The sequence below is a fragment of the Sceloporus undulatus genome, chromosome 2, assembly GCF_019175285.1.
Source record: "Sceloporus undulatus isolate JIND9_A2432 ecotype Alabama chromosome 2, SceUnd_v1.1, whole genome shotgun sequence".
In the NCBI taxonomy this organism is placed as follows: domain Eukaryota; kingdom Metazoa; phylum Chordata; class Lepidosauria; order Squamata; family Phrynosomatidae; genus Sceloporus; species Sceloporus undulatus.
In genome coordinates, this window is record NC_056523.1 from 110,228,404 (window position 1) to 110,251,214 (window position 22,811).

The 22,811-nt window shown below is 40.9% G+C and overlaps 2 protein-coding genes across 2 annotated transcripts in view; both read right to left on the minus strand.

The window, feature by feature from the left end:
• Positions 1-558: 558 nt before the first annotated feature.
• Positions 559-8,809, minus strand: RPL26L1 (ribosomal protein L26 like 1). Its single transcript, XM_042454540.1, has 4 exons — positions 8,691-8,809; positions 6,910-7,082; positions 5,047-5,187; positions 559-733 (listed from the first exon to the last, which is right to left on the minus strand). The coding sequence occupies exons 2-4, from the start codon at positions 7,075-7,077 to the stop codon at positions 605-607; spliced, it is 438 nt and encodes a 145-aa protein (XP_042310474.1). The 5' UTR covers positions 7,078-7,082; positions 8,691-8,809; the 3' UTR covers positions 559-604.
• A 3,875-nt stretch (positions 8,810-12,684) lies between these two features.
• ERGIC1 (endoplasmic reticulum-golgi intermediate compartment 1) overlaps positions 12,685-22,811 on the minus strand; it is an 87,550-nt gene continuing 77,423 nt past the window's right edge. Inside the window, exons 10-11 of the mRNA XM_042447521.1 lie at positions 22,088-22,210; positions 12,685-15,415 (exon numbers count right to left, since the gene is read on the minus strand). Of these exons, the coding sequence (XP_042303455.1) occupies positions 15,308-15,415; positions 22,088-22,210 (231 nt within the window). The 3' untranslated portion in view covers positions 12,685-15,307. The remainder of the gene's footprint in view (positions 15,416-22,087; positions 22,211-22,811) is intronic.

A 22,811-nucleotide genomic window follows, 5' to 3' on the forward strand; every position in this document is an offset into this window, starting at 1 on the left:
AAGTTAGATTGGAAAAAACTGTTCCGGGATACGATGTTTTTTTCGGGTTACGAAATTTATTTCGGCGCGAAATTCAAACGCAAAGCGCGGCTAGCGGCTTTCCAGCGCTAACGCAAAGCCTTTTCGGGTTGCGAAATTACTCGGGTTACGAACGGAGCGGCAGAACGAATTAATTTCGTAACCCGAGGTAGCACTGTATTATTTTTCATCTTAGCTTCCTACCTTTAAAGTAGATTATTATGTGCTGTCAAGTCAACTTTGACTTACGGTGATCCTATCAATGAGAAATCACCAAGAGGCCTGTTATAAAAAGCTCTGTTCTTGCAGATTCAGGGCCTTGGTTTCCTTAATCCACTTGCAAGGCGGTCTTTTTTCTACCTTCAACTTTACTAGCCATTTTTATTGTCATCTTATGAGATGACAAAAGTACTATAGTCTCAGTTTAGTCATCTTGAATTCTAGTAAGAGTTCAGATATTATTTGTTCTCTGACATCGTCTAGTTATTTGGGCTACTGTTTTTTTCATATTATGTTCAGATAGAAAAATCAGCATACTCATTTACATTTCACTAGAATTTTAATGGGTTTCTCAAATGAGTCCATTTTATTCCTGCATCTTCTCAATTGTTTCTTCCTTGTACTTTCCTTTCTCTTTGCCAACTTGGCGAGACTTTGCTTTCCGTTCCAAAATCTTTTTGCGATCCTTGTCCAGCTTTAGTCTTGTAATCACCACCTAGAGAATAAATGTAATATTTAGAAATAGTTGCATTCTTCCATGTTTGAAAATCAGGTTATTTTAAAGGTGATTCACAAGAAAATGTATTTAAACATGGGGTGAAGCCTGCCAAAAATTTACTGAGACTCTGTATTGAACCAGAACAAATAACGAGGCTTGCGCTAACTCCCCAGTCAGTGGAACCAACAGCACCAACTGGTCTTAATTTCTGTGAGTCCTCATCCATCCTGTTGCCAACACCAGACAGGTAGGAGATACATCTCCCCTAAGCTTAATCAAGTTGCCAAGACTGAGGGAGAAAAATGGTGAGGAAACTGGGGTACACATCTCAATTTGCTAGCCTGAATCAAATGTAAAGCACCAAGCATTTTAACTGTATCTCCATTCAATGATTGCTCATGGTGATTTACAATAAAACCATGGAAAAAGGAGTGCCAAAACAAAACCACAGACTACATATATTACAATAAACAGCAATAATTAAGTAGCAATGATTGCCTAAAATTTAGAAGCTAAATAATGAGGGAGCCAACTCGCATTGATGCTATGTAACACCATGTCTTGAGTCTTTACTAACCTCACCCATCTAGGAAATGAAGTATGCAGGAAGCCCTCAGATACTGAAAACAGGCTCCAGACAAGTTCATAAGAGAAAAGACACAGTTTTAAAGATCCTGTTTGTTAGTGCTAGACTAGGACAGGACGGAGACTCTGAATCAGAATCTCATTCAGCCATTACACTGACTGAGAGACACTGCATCAATCACTAATTTCTCAGCCTATCCTCATGGAAATGGTTGTGTGGATAATGACGAGAATACCTGGAAGTCAAAGACATCTAAAGGATTAAAGACTGAGAACCAGAAATCTATATAAATATACACACCAAACAACTATGTGGATTAGAATAACAGAATCATAGTTGGAAGAGACTCCAAGGGCCATCCAGCTCAACCCCTGCCATGCAGGAACCCACAATCAAAGCATCCCTGACAGATGGCCATTCAGCCTCTGTTTAAAGACCTCAAAGAAGGTAATTAAGGTGACCTTAACTACTTTGTTTTCCATAGGAAGGGAAAAAACCATCAGCTGATCACCCAGGAACAGCACAGGATGCAAAAACATCCCTGATTTGTATATCTGATCCTTCACAAAAGAGTACTATCTGATTCACAGCAGATTGCATTTTCCCTGCATCAATAAATGGTTCTTCACTTTCAATTTCTTGAAAAAGGAGAAATCAATCTGATACCATCTGCAGTAGGGAAAGGCAATTTTGACATTCACCCTGAAGCCATAATGTCAAAGCAGATGTTGCTGTTCAGTAGGAGGCAACTACAAAGAGCCCTCCTCCAACCACCATCTTGAGGGGGAGAGAGGCCTGGCCTGGAAGACAAAGAGCCCTCCTCCTGACGACCATCTTGAGGGGGAGAGAGGCAGGCCAGCAACAACAGGCCTCGCCTGGAAGACAACATTCTTTTTTTAATTAATATCAATTATTTCTTTTTAAAATATTTTGATTGTACTTTGTATTTGTCATTGCAATTTTTTACTTGTACACCACTATGATCAAAGCGTTCTATAAATAAAACATATTATTATTATTATTATTATTATTATTATTATTATTATTATTATTATTATCATCATTACATTTAAGGAACTAGTTTTCTTTCTGAACGAGACAGAATTTTGAAGTGGCAACAAGCATTACTCAAGTAACCAACATATAAAATAGGAGTGGAATCCAACTGCATAAAGTGAACTTCCACTCATATTATGGGACTTTCCCACTGGTTCAGTTGGCCCTTTCTAGCTCAGACTTGCAATAGTGAGAGGTGATATGCATTGCCATAATATCTAGCACTTCCCTCATTTTTTACAATAACCTATAGTTATAAAGGTGATGAAACTGATGAAATCTAACATAACCACAAAATCTCTGAAGAAGTGGCTAGAGGTGGCACTGAAAAATGAATGGGAGAAGTTATCCTTGCTAGGCCTTCAAAGCCCATTTTAACTTAACGAGTTTCTGTAGCATTATCTGCAGCAAGAAGACTGACTTTGGCACCATTCATTTTGTACAAGACAACCCAATTCTTAATGGTGAGATCTTAGGCCACAGTAAGTTTCTAAATGCTAGAACTATGGTCACTGCCAATCACATGCATAACTCCTACGCAATGGTTATTAGTTTATCGTTCCTTAATTCAACACTGTGACAGGTAGGACCTTATTATTGGAAAACAGTTCCCACAGTATAAATTATTAGGTTTGTAGAACGTTAACCAAAATGTAGCAAAAATGTTAACTATTTTTTGTTAAATACATGATCAGTATACTTGAAGACCTTCTTGAAGATAGTCAGGTCTGGAACTAACAGATCTCTGACTTAAGGGCATTCTAAAAGTGGAACTGAGGCAATAAACATGGTTTGTACTCTATTTCATCTAAGGCAGTGCTGTTAAAAGTGATGGTTGGCAGACCAAGGCTGTTCAGTGAGCCACTGGAAACATTCTAGGAAACTATGTTAATAATATGGAACAAATATGGTACTTGTCATGCCTCCAGAGCATCTTTGATGCTCTGGAGACATATATTTAGATGAGATTATATTAGCTTTTCTATGTATTAGTTTAGAAGGAGAAATAGAGATCTACAGCTTTAAGAAAGGCAAGCATTGTGGGAAATCCCAGGGTCTTATGCTGTCTCCCTCTAGCTAAGTTTCAGTGTGTAGTAAGATTTCAGCCAAGTCAGACCTGGAGAGAGTATTTCCCTTTGACAAAGAGATAAGTCCACAAAGAAGATAGTCCTCAGAAGAAGAAAGATAGAATCCACCAAGAAGAGAGAGCAAGGTATTTAGGAAGGACTATTGAGAAAAAGGAGATCAGTTTCATGTTTTTGTGTTATAACCAGTAAAGCTTTTGAAACTTAAGAAATTTGTGGACAAGTCTTTTGTTCTGGCTGTGATCCCGAGAGCCAGAGGCCTTACTACACCCAAAGTCCATAGCATTGCTCTTGGGACAAAACAGTACTGGTCCCTGGCACACTGGGGAAAAATACCAGCCCAGCATATCAAATAGCTTGAGAAATACTGGTCCAAGGCAAAATATTTAGACCAGTCACAGAAAGAACAAGTTGTGTGAGAAAAGCTTTCAAAGATGCAATGGAAAAGTTTGGTTAACTGTTAAAATACTTTCACACCTCCAGCATAAATCTATTTTGCTAGGACAGCTAATAAACAACAGGCAGTGTCCAAGTAAGGAACACTTCAGCAGGAATGGCAGGGAGCTATGCCTAGGCCACAATACAGCCCTCATGCATTCTGCAAGTCCTCCTGGAACCTTGGATTTAGCCCACTGAAAGTACAACGCTCACAGTAAAATGAAACATTACTAACACAAGCTAGAACAGCACGAGTTCATCTAGACACAGTATCAAACCAAAATAGTTCTTCGTTAAAAATGTTATGATGAGCAGCTATTAAAAGTTTTGAAGAGCTAGTATAGACCTTGGATCAGTAATTGATTGTTCCCAGTTACCTAACTCATGAAAGCATCAAGGTTCATGAACACCATTAATAATTCAATGTAATATGGTCTGCCAACCATCACCCTCTCAGTCTTCTTTGAAAGCAATGCCAACAGATCAGGTTAGGTAGAATCAATTAACAATAGTAATCCACAAATTGTTATGTGCACTACTTTAGAAAAACACATACTGGCAAAATGATGTAACATCTTACACTAAATTCCTTCCTGACTTCCAAATATGGGGAGGAAGGGAAGAATCGGTGGACATTCCAGGAGGAAGATACGTTAATGATTATCTGGGCCCTGCCAGTTTCTGCACAAGAGCCAGGAGACCTTCTCTCAAGACGACATGGAGCAGACTGGCAATGCTAAAATGCTATGCAGTCTGCCTTCTGCCCCAGGTGCAATCTCTTTGTACCAACCTACAATATGCCTGGTGGTTGGAAGAACTGAAACAGCCAATATTAAGAAAACATTTGTGACTACCCTTATTTTTAGCAGTTAAGCTTAACATCCTTTACTTTTTTCCTAATCATGAATAATACATGAACAAAAACAGGCGCTAGATATACAGCAAGCCATAATTCCAGAACTTCAAGAGACAGGTAGGGCCACACATATTTTAACCAGATTAATTCTATAATTGTCAATTATACAACTAAATTGTGCCAGTATTTATTTATTTCTATAGCTATCAGGGCTTGATTTCATATCAGTGAAATGGTTCTGGAAGTGTGAGAATCCACCCTAAAACGTTACTGTATGGACCAAAATTACCTTGCTGGGGTGAATGCCAACATGTACAGTTGTGCCATTGGCTTTCTCACGTTGTACGCGTTCAATGTAGATGACGTACTTCTTTCTGTACACTTGGACTACTTTGCCAATTTGCTGCCCTTTGTAATGGCCCCGGACAACCTAAGAATGAAGAAATCATTTTGGGTTTTCACTTTCACCCTTTCAATACCATTATCTGTTTCATAGCAGAAAGTACAAGGTGAAGATGGATAACCTTCTGTAAATATACCAGAAGAGAAAATAATAAACTATGTGCTGTATGAAGGATGATACCACAGATGAAGCTCTCTCTCAGACAGTACACTAGATAAGAGAAACACTGCTACTTCTATGACAGAGAATAAGCTGCCATAAACTACTTCCTCACTTTTGAGGATAGTAAAGGGGCCTGAATATTTTTTTAATGCTGTGTTTTCCCTTTACAGCACCTCCTCTGCCTCAATTAAGATAACATTTCCAATCCTGAAAATCATAATCTGGCTACAGTGGTAGTACAGGCTCCTTCCTCCCCTCGGCATGTTAACTCTATTTTTTCTGGTTTGTGATAACCAGCTCACTATGACATCTGAATCAGGCAAACTATGGTTAGCCCAAATTATAAATGTCTCCATATGGCTTTTATACCTATTCCAAAACATTTTCTGCTTCTGTTTTTCACTCACTGTAAGTTGCCTGATGTGTGTGTGCTACGCAAGTACAGGTATGGAAACTACAAGGCAGAAGACAGAAAGGAAAAACAAGAAATGCAGACAAGGCGTCTTTGCAACGTGATTTCTACGCAACTGTAATGATTTGAAATATGAACTGGAAAGACATACTGAAAAAGAAATGGCACAAAATGAGACAAAATAGAGCCCACTTGATCCAAATTACATTATGTAAGTTAACCTTACCACCCCAAGCTCCCACCCCCCGGTTGTCTTTCTTCTTGGCACTGGGAGGATGGTAGAAGGCCTGGTGAAAGACAGACTTTCAGCTGCTTCCAGAATCCCTTAATGAGCATGTATGAGAGGCAAAACAGAGAGAAAATGGAAAAGCAGATAAGACTGCTTCATCAGTCCCATCCCCACCCCCATGTTAAAGAAGCACAAATCTGTAACTTCGGCCATAAAAATCATAAGTGGAGGTTGATGAAAGAAAAAATATCTCTGGAGGCATTTTGGAAGAAACCTTAAAGCAGTCTCTAGAAAGCTAAAAATGTATGTTTACATATTAAAAAGGCTTACCTAACCTGGTTGTTTTTCCCATGTGCATATTGATCATTTTAGAATAAAAGTAATGCCCAGGAACACATCTGCTTCATTAACTGTGGTAAACCTGTAGTTTGTTAATCTTCTGAAGTGCCACAAACACATTTCTAGGATTTCTTTCAGCAGACTGACACATGTCTCTTTCACACCACACAATTATAGCACTTTTTAACTACCATGGCTGCATCCTATGGAACCCCAGGATTCATGTTTGGCAAGGCACTAGAGTTCTCCGGCAGAGATGTCTAAATACTTCACAACACTACAAATCTCATGATTTAACAGAATGGGGCCATGGTAATGTGTTGTAACTGTGTATTGTGGAAGAGACTACAACAATCCACCCAGAACTCCAACAGCTGCTAATAGAATACAGCATCCACACAGTTGCACTACACATGCCCACTCAAAATGGCTGCTTTAGTAAACTAGGCCATACCACCTGTAATTTCGTATTCATACATCTGACACCTAAGGAAGAACTCAAGAGGTTTCAAAAACTAACCACCCATTTTACTGGCTTCTATAGCTTTTGAGTTGGAAAGACAGCTCATTTTTCTTTGCACAGAAATAGATATTTAAAAACACATACTTGGACTTCATCATCCTTTCGGATGGGCATAGAACGGACATTGTATTTCTGCCTCAATTCCTTGGACAGAGGAGAAGACATGATCTTCCTGCGAATATGAGATGGTGCATTGAAGTGCCGTTTGCGATTCTTGCTGCGGTCTGAGGTCACAAATGGATTGAACTTCATTTTGACTGGAGGAAGCAAACATATATCAAATTGCTTCATATATATACACACACATTGACAAAAGCTTCTAAGTCCCATGCATTTAACAACACTACAGTGCTCTTCAACCATTGTGAATGTAAGGAAAATAATCACGTATGGGGCAGAGCACTAGCCCCACTCCTTTCTGCTGCCAGAGTGGTGTCTGGAGAAGATTTTTGTGGACCCTCTCAGCGATCCAAAATGCCAGAAAATCAGTTTATTGATCAGCCTCCTGGATGACATGCTGCGTGTCCTGGAGAGAGTTGCCCCTTGTGACAAAAGGAGCCACAGTGCAGGAGAAAGGCTGGCATGTCCCCTTGTGTGTTTATTTTCCCTATTTCCCATGGACAGCACTTGAATCAGACTTGAAGGAACCACTCTTTGAAGAAGAGCATTTAGAACACTTCTCATGTAGAAACTGATTCCACTCAACCATTTCACACTAAAGAGCATAATAGTTTTCACCCTAAAGTATGACAAGTAAAAAAACAAATGCTGTCAAATACCTCCCTAAACTGTACAGCAAACACCGGTCAACCCTACTATTACTAGTAAGAGTTTGTGAAGACAAAACAAGAGGGCTCCTGTGCAAAACAATCCAAGTTAGACATGATTATTGTCAGGTTTGGATTACCACTGTTGCTGCTGAGTGCCTCCAAGTCGTGACTTATGGCAACCCCAAGGCAAGCCTCTCTTGGGGTCTTCTTGTTAAGATTTGTTCAGAGGGGCTTTTACATTCCCATCCTCTGAAGCAGTGATCCCCAAACCTTGGTCCTCCAAGTGACTGTTGGCCAAGGCATCTGGGGCTTCTGGGGGATGAAGTTCAAAACAAATGGAGGACCCAAGTTTGGGAATCATCACTCTTAAAGAAGGATGTCAGGGAAGCCACTCTCTTCAGGATCCTCCTGAAGGCAAGGGCGCCTCTACCTTGCAGAATTAACGTGGGTTGACACTGCTTGTAAACTGCCATGGCTCCATGCTATTATGGCACCCCGGCGTTTGTAAAGACATACAAAAAGCTACAGTCAGAACTGCACCAAACTCTCCGAGGGAATCAGGCCATTTCAAACACTGGTTTAAAAAAACAAGGGGTGAAAGTACAGAGCACTATAGAGCTGAATCCACACTTCAGGATCAATCCTGCCTGACACCGCTTTAACTGCCCTGGCTGAATGCTATGGAATCCTGGGACCCGGAGTTTCCTAAGATGTTCAGCCTCCTCTGTTTGAGACCACTGGCGCCACGACAAGATACACATCCCAAGCATGGAGCCATGGCAGTTAATGCGGTGTCAGACTGGATTATTTCTGCCGTGTGAGTGCAGCCTAAGTTGCACACTGGAGCCGGCTCCCCTCCCCTCCCTCGGCGCCCGCCTTCCATTCAACTCTATCCACAGCCTTGGCTTCCTCCGAGGCCTCCCTCCGCCGGGGAGCCTTGCGGCCGAAGCGCGCCCCGTCCGCCTCCAATACAGGAGCCCCGCAGACAGCCTCCCTGCCCTTCTTCTTTCCCCATCGGCTCTAGCCCACGATCGGCCCCCTACGAGCGGATGGCGACGGATTCCGAAACCCTCTCCTCCCACCGCCAGCTCTTACCCGCTGCTACCTCGGCGATGGCCGCCCGGAAAGAGAGCTCCGGCCCGCTTCCGGTCCGACTAGTGAGATCTCGGCTCTCGCGAGAACAGCTTCCGGATAGAGCGAAGGAACAGCGCAAAGGGTCCTCGTCAGCGCCACCCTGCGTCCTGGAGGGTGAAATAGCAGCACCGCCGGAACGCAGGCACAAGTGGAGCTAGTTTGGAAAGAGAGGCCTAGCAGCCAGTGAGGCCTGAGTCGAGTGGTGTCACCTCTTCCTAATCCTAGGCCGCACCTGCACTGCAGAAATAATCCAGTTCGACACCATTTTAACTATAGCTGCATCCACACTGGAGAAATAACCCACTTTGGTACCACTTTAACTTTTTTGTGGCTCAAGGCTATGGAATGCTGGGAGTTGTAGTATGTTGCTGGGCCCAGAACAGCACTCTGCTCTGCTCTGCTGTGGGACCACAACAAACTCCAACTTCCAGAATTCCATAGCCTTGAGCCACAAAAGAGTTAAACTGGTACCAAAGTGGGTTATTTCTCCAGTGTGGATGCAGCCTATCAAGGCCAGGGTGACCAGACAGCCTTCTTTTCCAGGACCTATCCTCCATTTCTGCCCAGGAGTAATTCCTTTGCATAGCTCAATCTATGGAATTCTGGGATTTGTAGTTTTGTGAGCTATTTTAAGCCCCCTCTGTCAAGAGAACTCCAATGCCACAACAAACTACAATTCCTAGAATTCCATAGCACAGAGCCATGGCAGTTAAAGTGGTGTCAACCCGGATTATTTCTCAAATGCAGATTTAGCCCTAGTCTTCTCTCCCATCAGGGAAATACAACAAAGCTCGACACGATAGGGAATGCTATAGATATAGCATATCTTGATTTCAGTAAAGCCTTTGACAGGGTTCCCCATGGCATACTTGCAAACAAGCTTGTAAAATGTGGGCTAGACAAAGTAACTGTTACATGGATTTGTAATTGGTTGACTGGCCAAACCCAAAGGGTGCTGAACAATGGCTCCTTTTCATCCTGGAGAGAAGTGACCAGTGGGGTCCCACAGGGCTCTGTCCTGGGCCCAGTGTTATTCAACATCTTTATCAATGACTTGGAAGACAAAAATTGGGGGGCATACTCATCAAATTTGCAGATGACACCAAATTAGGAGGAATAGCTAATACTTCAGAAGACAGGATCAAGATTCAAAATGACCTGAATAGATTAGAAAGCTGGGCCAAAGCTAACAAAATGAACTTCAACACAGAGAAATGTAAGGTACTGTACTTAGGGCGGAAAAATGAAATGCACAGATATAGGATGGGGGACACCTGGCTGAATGAAACTACATGTGAAAGGGATCTAGGAGTCATAGTAGACCACAAGTTGAACATGAGTCAACAGTGTGATGTGACAACTAAAAAGACCAATGCGATTTTAGGCTGCATCAATAAAAGCATAGTGTCTAGATCAAGAGAAGTGATAGTGCCACTGTATTCTGCTCTGGTCAGCCTCCACCTGGAATATTGTGTCCAGTTCTGGGCACCACAATTCAAAAAGGACAATGAGAAACGAGCGTGTCCAAAGGAGGGTGACTAAAATGATGTAGGGTCTGGAAACCATGTCCTACGAGGAACAACTTAGGGAGCTGGGGATGTTTAGCCTGGAGAAGAAAAGGTTAAGAAGTTATATGATAGCTCTGTTTATATACTTGAAGGGGTGTCATATTGAGGAGGGAGCAAGCTTGTTTTCTGCTGCTCCAGAGAACAGGACCCGGAACAATGAATGCAAGCTACAGGAAAAGAGATTCCACCTCAACATTAGGAGGAACTTCCTGACAGTTAGAGCTGTTCGACAGTGGAACACACTCCCTCAGAGAGTGGTGGAGTCTCCTTCCTTGGAGGTCTTTAAACAGAGGCTGGATGGCCATCTGTCGGGGATGCTTTGACCGAGAGTTCCTGCATGGCAGGGGGTTGGACTGGATGGCCCTTCTGGTCTCTCCCAGTTCTACGATTCTATGATTCTATTAATTCCATACACACCTAGGGTGCAATCTACACTGTAGAAATAATGCACTTTGGCACCACCTATAAGTGCTGTAACTCCATTTTATGGAATTCTGGGATCTATAGTTTTACAATGTCTTCCCTGCCAAAGAACACTGGTATCTCACAAAACTACAAATCCCAGGATTTTTGGGATGGAGCTATGGCAATTAAAGTGGTATCAAACTGAATTACTTCTGCAGTGTAGAAGCAACCAGGGTGCCCAGATGTCTTAAACCTAAAAGGAGGAAAAGGCACCACAAAATATAAGCTGTTCAAGACAAATGTGGGACATTACAAAATAAAAGCTAAAAACACTCAAAGAAAGTCACACTTTTCTTAGTCCTGCTCAAACTGGAGAGCATTTTGGAATTCCTTCTGGACTGAAATGCGGGACATGTTCTGAAAAAAGGAGGACATCTGGTCACCCTGGTTGCACCCTTACTCTCAGTACCATTCAGTTCAGCAAGATTTACTCTCAATGTGGAGTGGGCAGGATTTGTAAGCCTGAAAAACCTGCTTTTGGAATTACAACTGGCTGGCAATGCTTGCTGGGGGATTCAAGGAAATGTAGTCCAAAGGAGGAGTTTTCCCAAGTTCTGCTAAGAGTCCACTGCATGTGGCTGCCCAAAATGTTCACTCAGGCAGAGCAGCAAACAGGGTCCTATTCTCCAACCTGAAATAAACCCAAGCTAAGGTGCTGTCCCCCTTCTCATGGTGCTGCTCTATTCACTGTGCTTTCTGAATGTTTTATGAAGTGGTATACTGTAGTTAGAATTGTACAAGCCACTGTTTGCTGGAGAAGAGTGTTGAGGATACCATGGACAGTCAAAAAAACAAACAAATGGGTTCTGTAACACAGTAAGCCTGAGCTCTCCCTGGAAAGTAGGATAACAAAACTGAGGCTGTCGTACTTCAGACACATCAAGAGAAGGCATGATGTATTGGAAAAAACAGCAATGCTAGGAAAGGTGGAGAGAAGAAGAAAGAGAGGAAGGCTTTATGCTAGATGGATGGACTCTATTATGTAGGCCACAATTATGAATTCACAGGAACTAAGCAGAGCAGTGGAGGACAGGGAGTCTTGGAGATGTCTCATCCATAGTGTCACCATGGGTTGAGATCAACCTGAGGGCAGTTAACAATAGTGGAACCAGGGCCATGATTTTTTGATGAGCAGGGAATATGACATCCGCTGCCACTCCCCTGTTCCTTCTAAGTTTGGCTGCAAATACCACTGTAGATGGACGGACAATTAATTTTCACAGCAACCTTTGCCCCTACAACATTGCTTCTACATACTCATTATTTTTATACTTGAAGCAGTAGACCCTCCCTCATGTGGTTTTTATAAGGTTGGCTGGAGGGGTTGTGTATTAACACTGATCTGGGCAGGTTTGGCATAGATGGAGTGAGACCTGACCAGTGGCAGCATGTGACTTTGAGCAAAAGACCTTTTTACTTTTGAGTAAAAGCACCTGTCCTAGCTGACTGTGAATGTTTGATGGCAATTGTTTTAAAAAGAGGGAGAGTGGAGAACATGCCATTGGCATCTGTTGTGGAGGACTATCATAGGAACAGATATTTCTTGTTCTCTGCAGGAACAAATCAGAAACCTAAAGCTCATTGTTAGCATAATAGATCAGTAATTTGGCTATACGATACCAACAGAAATTAGTCCAAACAAAATGCAATTAATCTGAAATTTAGCAAAATTGCCAACGAAACTCATTTGGTAGCGATGTTAGAAAAGAAACCTAGAAAAGGTCCAAAGTGAGAATGCTCTTCAATATGTCTGATAAAAAAATTCAACCAGAAGCTTGTATGTAGTCTGCTATTTTTCTAAACTATAATTAGAAAACTTGTTCTTTTTTCAGTATAAAAGAGTAGAGCCATCCAGAACACAATGCCTATACAAGTATCATACAAATATCCAAATAAAACACAACACACAAATAACACAACTGTATCATTTTCAACTTGATTTTTGCAAATGAAAAATGTATAAAATCCATCCAAATATTAAACAAGATACAGGGAGTTGTAAGATCCAGTTTTACACCAGGGTAACGATTCATTTCATAAGAAAAATAGGGGGGAAATCTAGAGGTACAGATATCACTATAAAAGAACTGAGAAAAATCAGGAAAGAAAGGGATGGAGAAAAAAATCCATACTAACTTTAATACACAAAAAGTAACTATCTTCCCTACACCAAAACATAGTGAAATTTTTAACGGACATGCTGGGCAGATTGAGGCTGCAATCTGTATTTCTTTGCTTAAGTAAGCCCCACTGAATTTAGTGGGATTTACTTCCAAATAAACATACACAGAATTTTACTTTGAAATACTTCTGGGCCAAAGTCACTTAGTCACAGTATATTGATCTGATACGTTTGTTTTTTTTAAAAGGCAACCCTTATAGGACCACACATTGTTCAAACTACAGAATACTGCTTTTTCCCAAACTAAGATGGACATTCTTAATGTTTGTTTTAAGAAGTGCAGCAAAACCTGAAAAACACACAGCAGATGTGTATGCAGTCCTAGGTAATATAAAACATACAGAGCATGCAATATTACCGTTTGGTTCATATAACAAAGGGCTATTTGAAGTCCATGAAAATTAACTGATGGATCCTGTTCTAGTTTCCTATGAACCAGTATCAACAGTGTATTTAAAAACAATTATACCTTGCATTTTTTCTGCCTTCCCACTATTCCTTGAGAGCTTGAACAATCTATTATTTTTATTCTTGAGACTGAAATATGTATACGAGCAGCAAAAACTCTGTGCAGCAACTTTGTCCTGTTCCTCACAGCATTGTGTCAGTCTCTTAGGCATCAGTAAATAATATGCCCTTGCCTTCATGGCTGTCAGTGTGGTAAATGTTTGCAATGTACAATAATTTTAAGAGATAAGCAAGACATTGATGGTGGTGTGCAAATATTTGAAGGCTACATCCTATCTGTTCTGCATCTGTGTATTACACATGTCTTTCCTGTCCAGGTTACTTGAATTCTGGCTGAGTACTTTCTCCTTCCGTTCTTCAAATCAAAGATTCTACATGGAAAGATACATACTCCCTCTTTTATACAAATGCAACCTATAATATTCTGATTTATTATGTTCGTGCTTTCTGTTACTTTATGCTGTCTATAAACACTCAGACTGGACAGTCAGTTGCTGAAATAAAAATATTTTAATATTCCAAAGTCTCAAAGAAATCAACCATTCTCTCATTTTTCAGGGGAATCAGATACTGTTAACATTTAATCGATTTAACAGTATCACTCTGTGAGAATGTCTATCCAAAGGGGAGCTTTTCAGGCACCCTCACCCAAATATTTGTATGTCAGTCCCCACAATGCATTTGTATTTCCCTTGAGAACAAATCCTTCAGAACAGATCATTTTATCTACTCTTTTTCTGAATTCATACTACGGTAGTTTGCTTTTTTAAATATAATTTAAGACAATGTGGCTCTTCAATTAGAGAATGTGCCAAGAAAATCTGATTTGCATAATTAGCCACAACTTTTTTGCCATGGCTTCAGTACCTGTGAGTTTTTTAAAAATAGTTTTTACTAGCCACATCCATACAATTTGGTTTTAAGAAAGAGAGGTGACTAACATCAAAAATCATTTTCAGAGAGTAGAACAGAGAGAATTACATTCCCGTGTTCAAAAGACATGGAAGAGGTGGAGTGTGTCGAGGTACTTGGAAGACTAACAAATTTATTTTAGCACAAGTTTTCATGGATTACAATCCTCAGGTGCACTGTTGGAGTACTTTGCATACAATAGCACTCCATGAATGCATCTGAATAAGTGGATTGTAATCCACAAAAGCTAACGTTAAATATTTCTTTATTTAATTTATATCTCACTTTTCCACCAGTACAGGACTCAAATATGTTAGCCTTAGAAATGTCATAGTAGTGAAGAGAATACTAAAAAGCATGTTAAAAGCAGAAAGCAGTAAAGAGTTAAGCTCCATGTGCTCTGAGATAGTCAACTGTTTATTTGTTTAAAAAAGCTCAACATGTTTCGGTCTCAATGAGAAAAGGCCTTCTTTAGAGGCCTTCAGCAAAAATCATTTTAGCAGAGATCATTGAATATATATGATAAACGATCCTATGTTTTGGAGTGTTCTCAACTCCAGTGATTTCTGCTAAAGATCCCTACAGTAGGCATTTTGTTTGAGGATGAAACATATTGGGCTTTTTAAAACAAACAGAGTTGACCCTCAGCGAACTGTGGAGCTTATCTTCTTACTGTTTTCTCCTTACAAATGCCACAACAGTTCCTCTCTCCCCCTTCCCTCCTCCCTTTTAGACTAACATGGTTGTCTTTCTCTCTTTTTAAAAACACTTTGTTAATGAAGTGAACCTCCAAAGACTTCGGTTGGATTGGATTGATAATGGGGGTGTTTTGTTTTGTTTACAGCTTTAAAAAGCTATCAAAGATCTAACTCAAAGTGACAATGTATCAACTAAACCCATTCAAATGAGGAAAAAAACAGATAGCAGTGGGCTTCTCATTCTTCGCTTCTTCCCACAGAAGCTGGTTGAGAGTTGCCTTCTGCCTACTGCATCTTCCCAAGTTGGATCTTCTTCCAGGCTTCAGAAGCAGTGAAAATGCAGGAGTCAAGAATCCCAGCAACAGTGAAAGTCCCTCCGATGATGGCACAAATCTGAGATGTGAAAGGAGAGAAAGAGAGAAAATTAATGCTTGTCTTCCCACCTCCCCTTCAGGATTGACCAAGAAGGTCCTTCTCAGAACAGTTATTCTTGGTGTTTTGGTTTCTATTCAGCTATTTTCAGGAGTGTAGGCAAGGCTGAAAATAAGGTTACTGACTGAACTAGGTGAGGATTTGAATTTTGTTTTCCACATCTATGTCTATCAATCTCAGCTGCTACTTCAGAAAGCGCCTTTTGGTAAATAGCATAGCTACAAAAGTCTACAAAAGCTAATGTTGCAGTTTCTTTCACTCAGTCTCAAAGGTGCTACAAGATCCCTTTGCATGCTATTTTTCTACATCTTCAGCTACAATACACTTATGGCTTAATTTCCCTTCCCTTACCTCTTGATTTTCTTACCTTTGTCCTCCTGACTGCTTTTGACTAGAATCTCACTGGACACATAGCATATAATTTCACAGTATCTATATGACAGCCAAATTTTAGATTAAATCACTATTCAGTGGTAATAGCCATTGCTGATGTCCCTTCTGTACTGAATTGTGTCCTCTCCTTTTCACAGTTTGCTAAGCATGAGGAAGTATCAGGCAACAAATAATTCTAACATCAGTGACAAAGCTTTGTGGAAACAACCTAGTTAGAGAAAGGGGGCCAGGACAGCAAACTCCCCTTTGGCTCACAGTATCTTACTATTACAAGTAAACAAACTCTTCAGAACAGAGAAAGACATCCAGCTATAGAGGTAGAAAGCTAGTAGTGTACTGCACAGAGTTTCACACGTATCTGTTTGTGGGGTAGAAGCTGTGGGAGTGTTTGATGTAATGGGGCCTGGGCATCTGGCTTGAAGATGTTAAGAGAGACAGAGAGGAATATAGATGAGATTTGCAAAGATATGACAATGCTGCCCACTCACAGGATGTCAGGCGAAGCAAGGTTCTTAGTGAAAGGGGACATAATGGTATGGTATAGGGAAGTAAACCTTTAGGAAATCAGTTTGAGCAATGAACTGACATCTTCTCCTGAAATCTGATCTGTCACACCAAGGACTTGCTTCTGTGGGTGGTCTTAGTACAGAAGTGAGCAAACTAGTATAGAGAGACTGGTTTGTGCTTAGTTTGCTCATCTTCTTGGCTGATGTAAAGGTTATAGATATCATGTGCCATCTAGACTGGCTAGGGCAGAAGGAGAGGGAGGGGGAGTATCAGTGATCACAGTGCACCTTGGACAAATTTAAATGGCTGGGTGCAATCTTGAAACCCAGGATCTCCAAGACTGCATCTCAGAAATACCACCTGTTCACTTACACAGCCAGCCAGAGAGGCAAAGCTGAAGGGACTCAAATGCATTGGTGATTTGTTAGGGGCTGTGGAATACCATGAGGTGGAATAAGGGAAGCCTACATAAGGGTCCTGGTCCACCAGGAGAAGAATGAAACCAGACAGTTGATGCTTATTATTAGGAACTCTGCACTATCTGGTCCATGTCTAATCACCCTTAGGGGATGAAGATAAAGTGATGCTGAGCCATGTATCTCCCATACTATACCTGTGCATTTGGTTTTTGTGACCTAATGAATTTCATTTTATTAATTTCTACCCCATTTTCTAATCTATCTAGGTCCTTTTGAATTCTGTTTCTATCTTCTAACATGTTAGCCTCCCCTCCCAGTTTTGTCTCAGCAGATAATATACAATCATATGGTAAAGCAGTTTTTTCTTTAAAAAGAGAATCGTACATCTTCTGCAGAAAGGAAACCACTTCCTGCTCTTCTCCACATAGTTCTCTTAGCCTGTGACACAGAGATAGCTGTTCATGAAAACAGCAGCCAAGCTGGAAAGAGAACTGGGCAACATGAGTGGACAAGATTTTTATAGCAAATAACAGAAGTAGCAACAAGGAAGGAATTGGTCATTTTGATGTGTATTTTTAACTCAGATATTTGTGTCCAGTGAGTTCAGTGAAATTGGAAGATGCTTCCATGACAGAAAGTCAAGGCAAATGCATTTCTCCCCCTCAAAGCACAGCTGACTTCCCGGGGAATGGAAACCACAAAAAAGTGTAGCATGTCAACTCTTGTACAATTACTTTTTTAAAAAGAGCTGAGTTATACTGTAGCTTTTATGATAACTCTGCCCTACCCACCATTTACCCTTTCTTCAAGAAAGAAAATGATTTTACAGGGCAAATGACGACAGAATGAGCTGGATAACCAACCCGTACACATCAGCTGACACAAGAGGTTTTGTACCGCAAGAAGGGGGAACTAATATATTTTGTGCATCAAGGGAAGGAAAATATGACCTCACAGCAGCAAACACAGGATGAAAAAAATACACAGTGAAAAAAAAATTCATTTGTACAGCTCTGTACTACTGAGTGCTTATGACTCACATATACCTGGCATGTGCTCAGTCTCTACCTCCCCTGTATACAGTACACTTAAATCCCTTTGATTTCGTGTGAGCAAGAACTAACAGTAGAACCATGTGGCGAAGGAAGGGGGGAAGGGGGAGGTACAGGCTTTTTTGTTTTTGTTTTTAAACTCCTACCCAACAGGTTAGCAATGGGTTCTGGTCTGCAGAAACACTCTGCTTCTGCAGGAAAGTCTCCTTAGTACAGGTAACTGTAACCACTGGCCCCAGAAAATAAGAGATACAAACTGTTTAATCTGCTAAAGTCTTATTAATCAAAAGCACAAATGTCCAATACATGGCATCACTGAACCTCATTTGGACCTGGCTGCATGTAATTAGCTGATGACAAGTAGGATTTGAAACTAAAATGTTGCTGTGTATCCCATCATACTGTACAGTAGTTAGTTAGAATTGAAGAGAGGGGCTAAAGTCCCACTCAGCCACAGAAATCCACTGGGTGACCTTGGACAAGTCACACATCCTCAGCCTTAGAGGAAGTCAATGGCAAACCGCTTCTGAATAAATCTTGCTAAGAAAAGGTTTGCCATAAGTCAGCACTGACTTGAAGGCACATCACAGCCACAAAAATCCCATCCTCTGCTTCCCCGAAGTGAATAATCCTTCGGAACACAAGTCTTACACCCCCATGTTACCCAAAGGGGATGTCATTAACTGCAGGAAAAATGTCCCTCAACCTTGGTTTAGGCTTCTCTTCTCATTTGTCTCTCCATCAAATAGAAAATAAGAGCTTTACACAGAAAGAAAGGATTTTTTTTGTCATAGTTGTGATTCTGCTCCCGCCTCATGCAACCTAATAAGAAAGCAGTAAGTATGAAAGATCCTGTCTTTATTGTCCAATGTGGCCCTGAAAGTTTCCTCTCCAGGTAATGGAATAAGTTACGTTAGAATTTATTTCTTGATTCCATTACCAGCTACACTGTGAAAAGCCTGGAAGCTCACAAGCCCATATCAGCCTGTTTTTTTTTTAAATCTTGACATTTTGATTTACAAAGTTATGCATTTTGGGAGGCCCCCTCCCGCACATGTTCAAACCATTCAGGTATTCTTCAGTTGTTCCATTATCCTTCTAAAGCTAAAAAGCTTATTGGGTGAAATGGAGCAGTCATTATCCCATCACTGACGCAATGACTGACAACAGTCCTACCTGGTAGGTTGGGTTTCAATGCTGCTCTGAGCTCCATGCAAGAATAGCAGGTCACAAACGTAAGTGAATAAATATCCTCTTCAAATCCAAAAGCAGGAGGCAATAAGGTAGTTAACCTCTCCTGCCTACCTCTTGTTTATAGCTAGCAGATATGTGGACAAAGAAATCTTTATTTTTAACGGCACTGCTCCTTACTTCACTATTTTGTCAGCAATTCTTTTGCATGCCAAAATCAACTTTTTGCGGGCATCTTAGAAGCATAATGGAAATTGCACCCAAGGTGGAAAATTCATACATTTATGTTGTTCCTCCTACTACCAAATGCACACAAAATATCATATCAAGGTCCATCTAACTGACTACACAAAAATCTATTTCAATATTATTCTTCCTGACAGCCATGCTTGAAATTCCCACAGAGAACAACACTAAAAAGCAACAGTTTCTTTAAGGTAATAATAGAAACATTCTGCGCTTCCAAACTGTCCAATACATTTTACAGCCTAGTAAGGTCTTTTCCCACTTATGCCCATGCAAACTCACAAAACCTTTCAGCATTTCTGTGCCATTGCATGGGCACAGCCTGAGAAACAAACTGTTTAACAAAGGAGCGGCAGGTGCTCCTTCCATGGGCTCCTTTTGTAGCTTTTCAACCAAGCATCTGCTGCTTAACAAGATCGAGGGTGCTTCTGAGGCCTGCCCCACTTGACAATAACTCCAGCTGCCACAAGTGGATAATCCCTGTCTGGGCTAGAAGGCTGTAGCCTCTTCACAGCAATGATGACTAGTTTGTCTCCAGGGCAACCATGTTGCAGAAGGGCACTGGAGATGTTAGCAAAGGCTGGGACAGCAGGGATGACGTCAGGCTAGAGTGCCACTGAGCTGGATTGGAAGCGTTTGGGACCAAAACATCCTGTTGTACAGCAGTAGCAGCCCACAAACTGTTAACCCACAAGTCCTTTTACATACAAGTGGAACAAGTTTGTATCATTTCTATCACTGAGAAAGCTCTCTCCATCCTGAGCTCAAATTTGACATGTTCTGGAGTTCCTTATCTCTCTCGATATTTGCATAGAAAATTTTCAGAAAGAAATAAAATAAAGTTGCTTCTGTTAAGTCAGACCTATTACTAGGAGTGAGGCAAGACTCTACAAAAGGCTGGCCTCAAAGTTGGGACACTATCTTATTCTGTTGCTGTCAAGTGTGCAGAGTGAGGGCAGCATAAATGGATCATGGAGTAGAAGGAATATCAAGAAACAGCAAAGGCAAATGGTAGGCAACAGTCAGACAGACCAGGTATAATTCACAGCCAGATTTTTACTCATATCAGAATGCTGGGATAGACAGGGCTAAGAAAAGAAAGGGACAAACAAGGAGACCCAGGGCAAGGCATAACTAAGGACCTCTAAACTGAAGCTGCAGGCCAGCCTGCCCAAAGCTTCTCACTGCTTCTTTCTAGAGGGGAAGCCTGGAGCCAAAGATGTTCACCTGGTCTCAGGTTGTGCTTCCAGACAAACAATGGGAGTGGAGGACATAATAAAGGGATAGTCTGGCATAGGTTAAAATGATATATACAAACAAACATTCTGATGTGAGTTAAAATTTTGTGTTTGACTCCTCCTAGGAATTAAAATTTCTAGAAATCTCACTGCTCTACTCTGAAAAACTGAGTTAAACAACTACTCCTATTGGCTTATGTAGAATCTCTTAATTCCATAAGTAATGAACACCAAAATAGATCTTAGCCCTGTTTGGAGTGTTGGAAGAATATGTCTATACTTACTGGTCTCAACTGCACATCCCAGCAGCCCCAGTTCCCTGCCACCCACACTCTGGAAGCAAGGCCTGTAAACAAGGGAAGCCTGCTGAATGTGTCCTGTGATCTGGTATCTAGGACAATAAGGTTTCCCTATCATGGGGAGAGTCTTGGTATGTTCCTCAGGTTTTTTCCCTCTCCTGTCAAAAGCATGGACAGTGAGAGGTAAGGCCAAACAGCCATGGCCCTTCTCTCCTCATACGGCATGTAAATCATATGAAGAAAGAACACCTAAATTGGGCTTTATTCACTTGCCTCCATATTTCCTCACACATTTGTTGTTCCAGAGATTAATGTGTGAGGGGAAGTAACAACACAGATTTTCCCTTATTGCCTGTGGTTTCCCATGACTGGTATAACCCATACAAATCTAGAAACACTTAAAATGAAAGAATCAGCCAGGAAAAAGTAAGTATCCCTCCCTGACAGATGCAGGTCCTCCCAACTGTGTAGTGAAGCTATGGGATATGGAAAGAGTCATTAATTTAAACAGAGGTTTCCACTGAGATTTGCAAGGATATTTAGACCACATATTATTTTGTCAAATGTAGGTTATGACTGTATTTTCTTTTAGTCTTGCTAACAACTTGGTTCTCTGAATGGAACCTATAGCCTTTACCCTGTGATAATTTCAATTTAAAGCATCTGGTTTTCTCCCACTGTTTGAATGCTACATAAGAATCCTGAAGAGAAAGGTACACTTGTTGGAAAGTACTGCCAGGCTACTGTCTGCTGTACTGTAGAATCCTGTAGTTTTGCCTTTCCTTGTATATGATTGCACACATTGATAGGTGTCATTTGTGTGACCTTTTGTATAACACCACCACAAGGAAACTAGTGAAAAGCATGAGGGCTGAAGAAAGCAAATTAGACCCAGATTTAAAACCTAAATGAAAGATAAACTGCTTCTCAGGGTTCTATTTCAGTGAACTGGAAGCTATTTCAACATAACCAAGTTTTCTGGGAACCCACAGCAGACAATCTTATCAATTTCACCTGTAAGAGTCAAACAATCCCTCCAACATAGGTGGTTATCATGCAACCAGGGTGGAAGAATGGTGTTGGGGAACAAAACAAATCAAGGGAACCCCATCTTTCAGCAATTAAGTGAAAGCAAAAAAAGCCCTTCCAGTTCCCCTGATTTTCTTATGGCTGCAAATGGGTGAGACCTCAGTGCTATGTCTCTTTTCTAACATAGCTCTTACATAAGGTCCACTTGGGAAAATATGAGACCAAGTAAAAGAGAGATGAAAAAATGAAGGCAACTTACTGTTGTGATAAATCTGTACAAGGGCTGTCGCCTTTCTGTGTATTTCACTGTGATGGGACTCAGATCATAGCGAAACCAGATTGCTGGAATGATGCGCCCTGTATGGCTGTACGCTACATACTCCTAAAAAAAGGAAGCAGAACAAGGCACCAGTTGTGAACATCAGTATCTAATTTCCCTTTACACCTGATTCTTACTGTTCAAGACAATGGTTTGGATTCAGATTATGCATATTTATAGAATCATATGGATTCACTGTCCCACTAGGATGGAAGCCACTAAGGGGGTTAGACACAATGGGACACAGAGCTTTGTCTTTAGTGAGAGCTGTTCAATGAATTTTATGAGGCAAGTCAGATTTATTTACATTTATTTATTTACACTTTTCTACTGGGAAAAAAATAGTATACAAAGTGAATTCTTAACCAAAATAAAGACACAACTAGGTAATAGATTTTTTGTTTTTTAAAAAAAGAATCATAGAATCATAGTGTTGGTAGAGGCCACAAGGGCCATCTAGTCCAACCTCCTGCCATGCAGGAACTCACAATTAAAGCACCCCCAACAGATGGCCATCCAGCTTTTGTTTAAAACCTCCAAAGATGACTCCACCATGCTCCGAGGGAGTGTGTTACACTGTCAAATAGGTCTTACTGTCAGAAAGTTCCCCCGAATGTTTACGTGGAATCTCTTTTCCTGTAGCTTGCATCCACTGTTCCACATC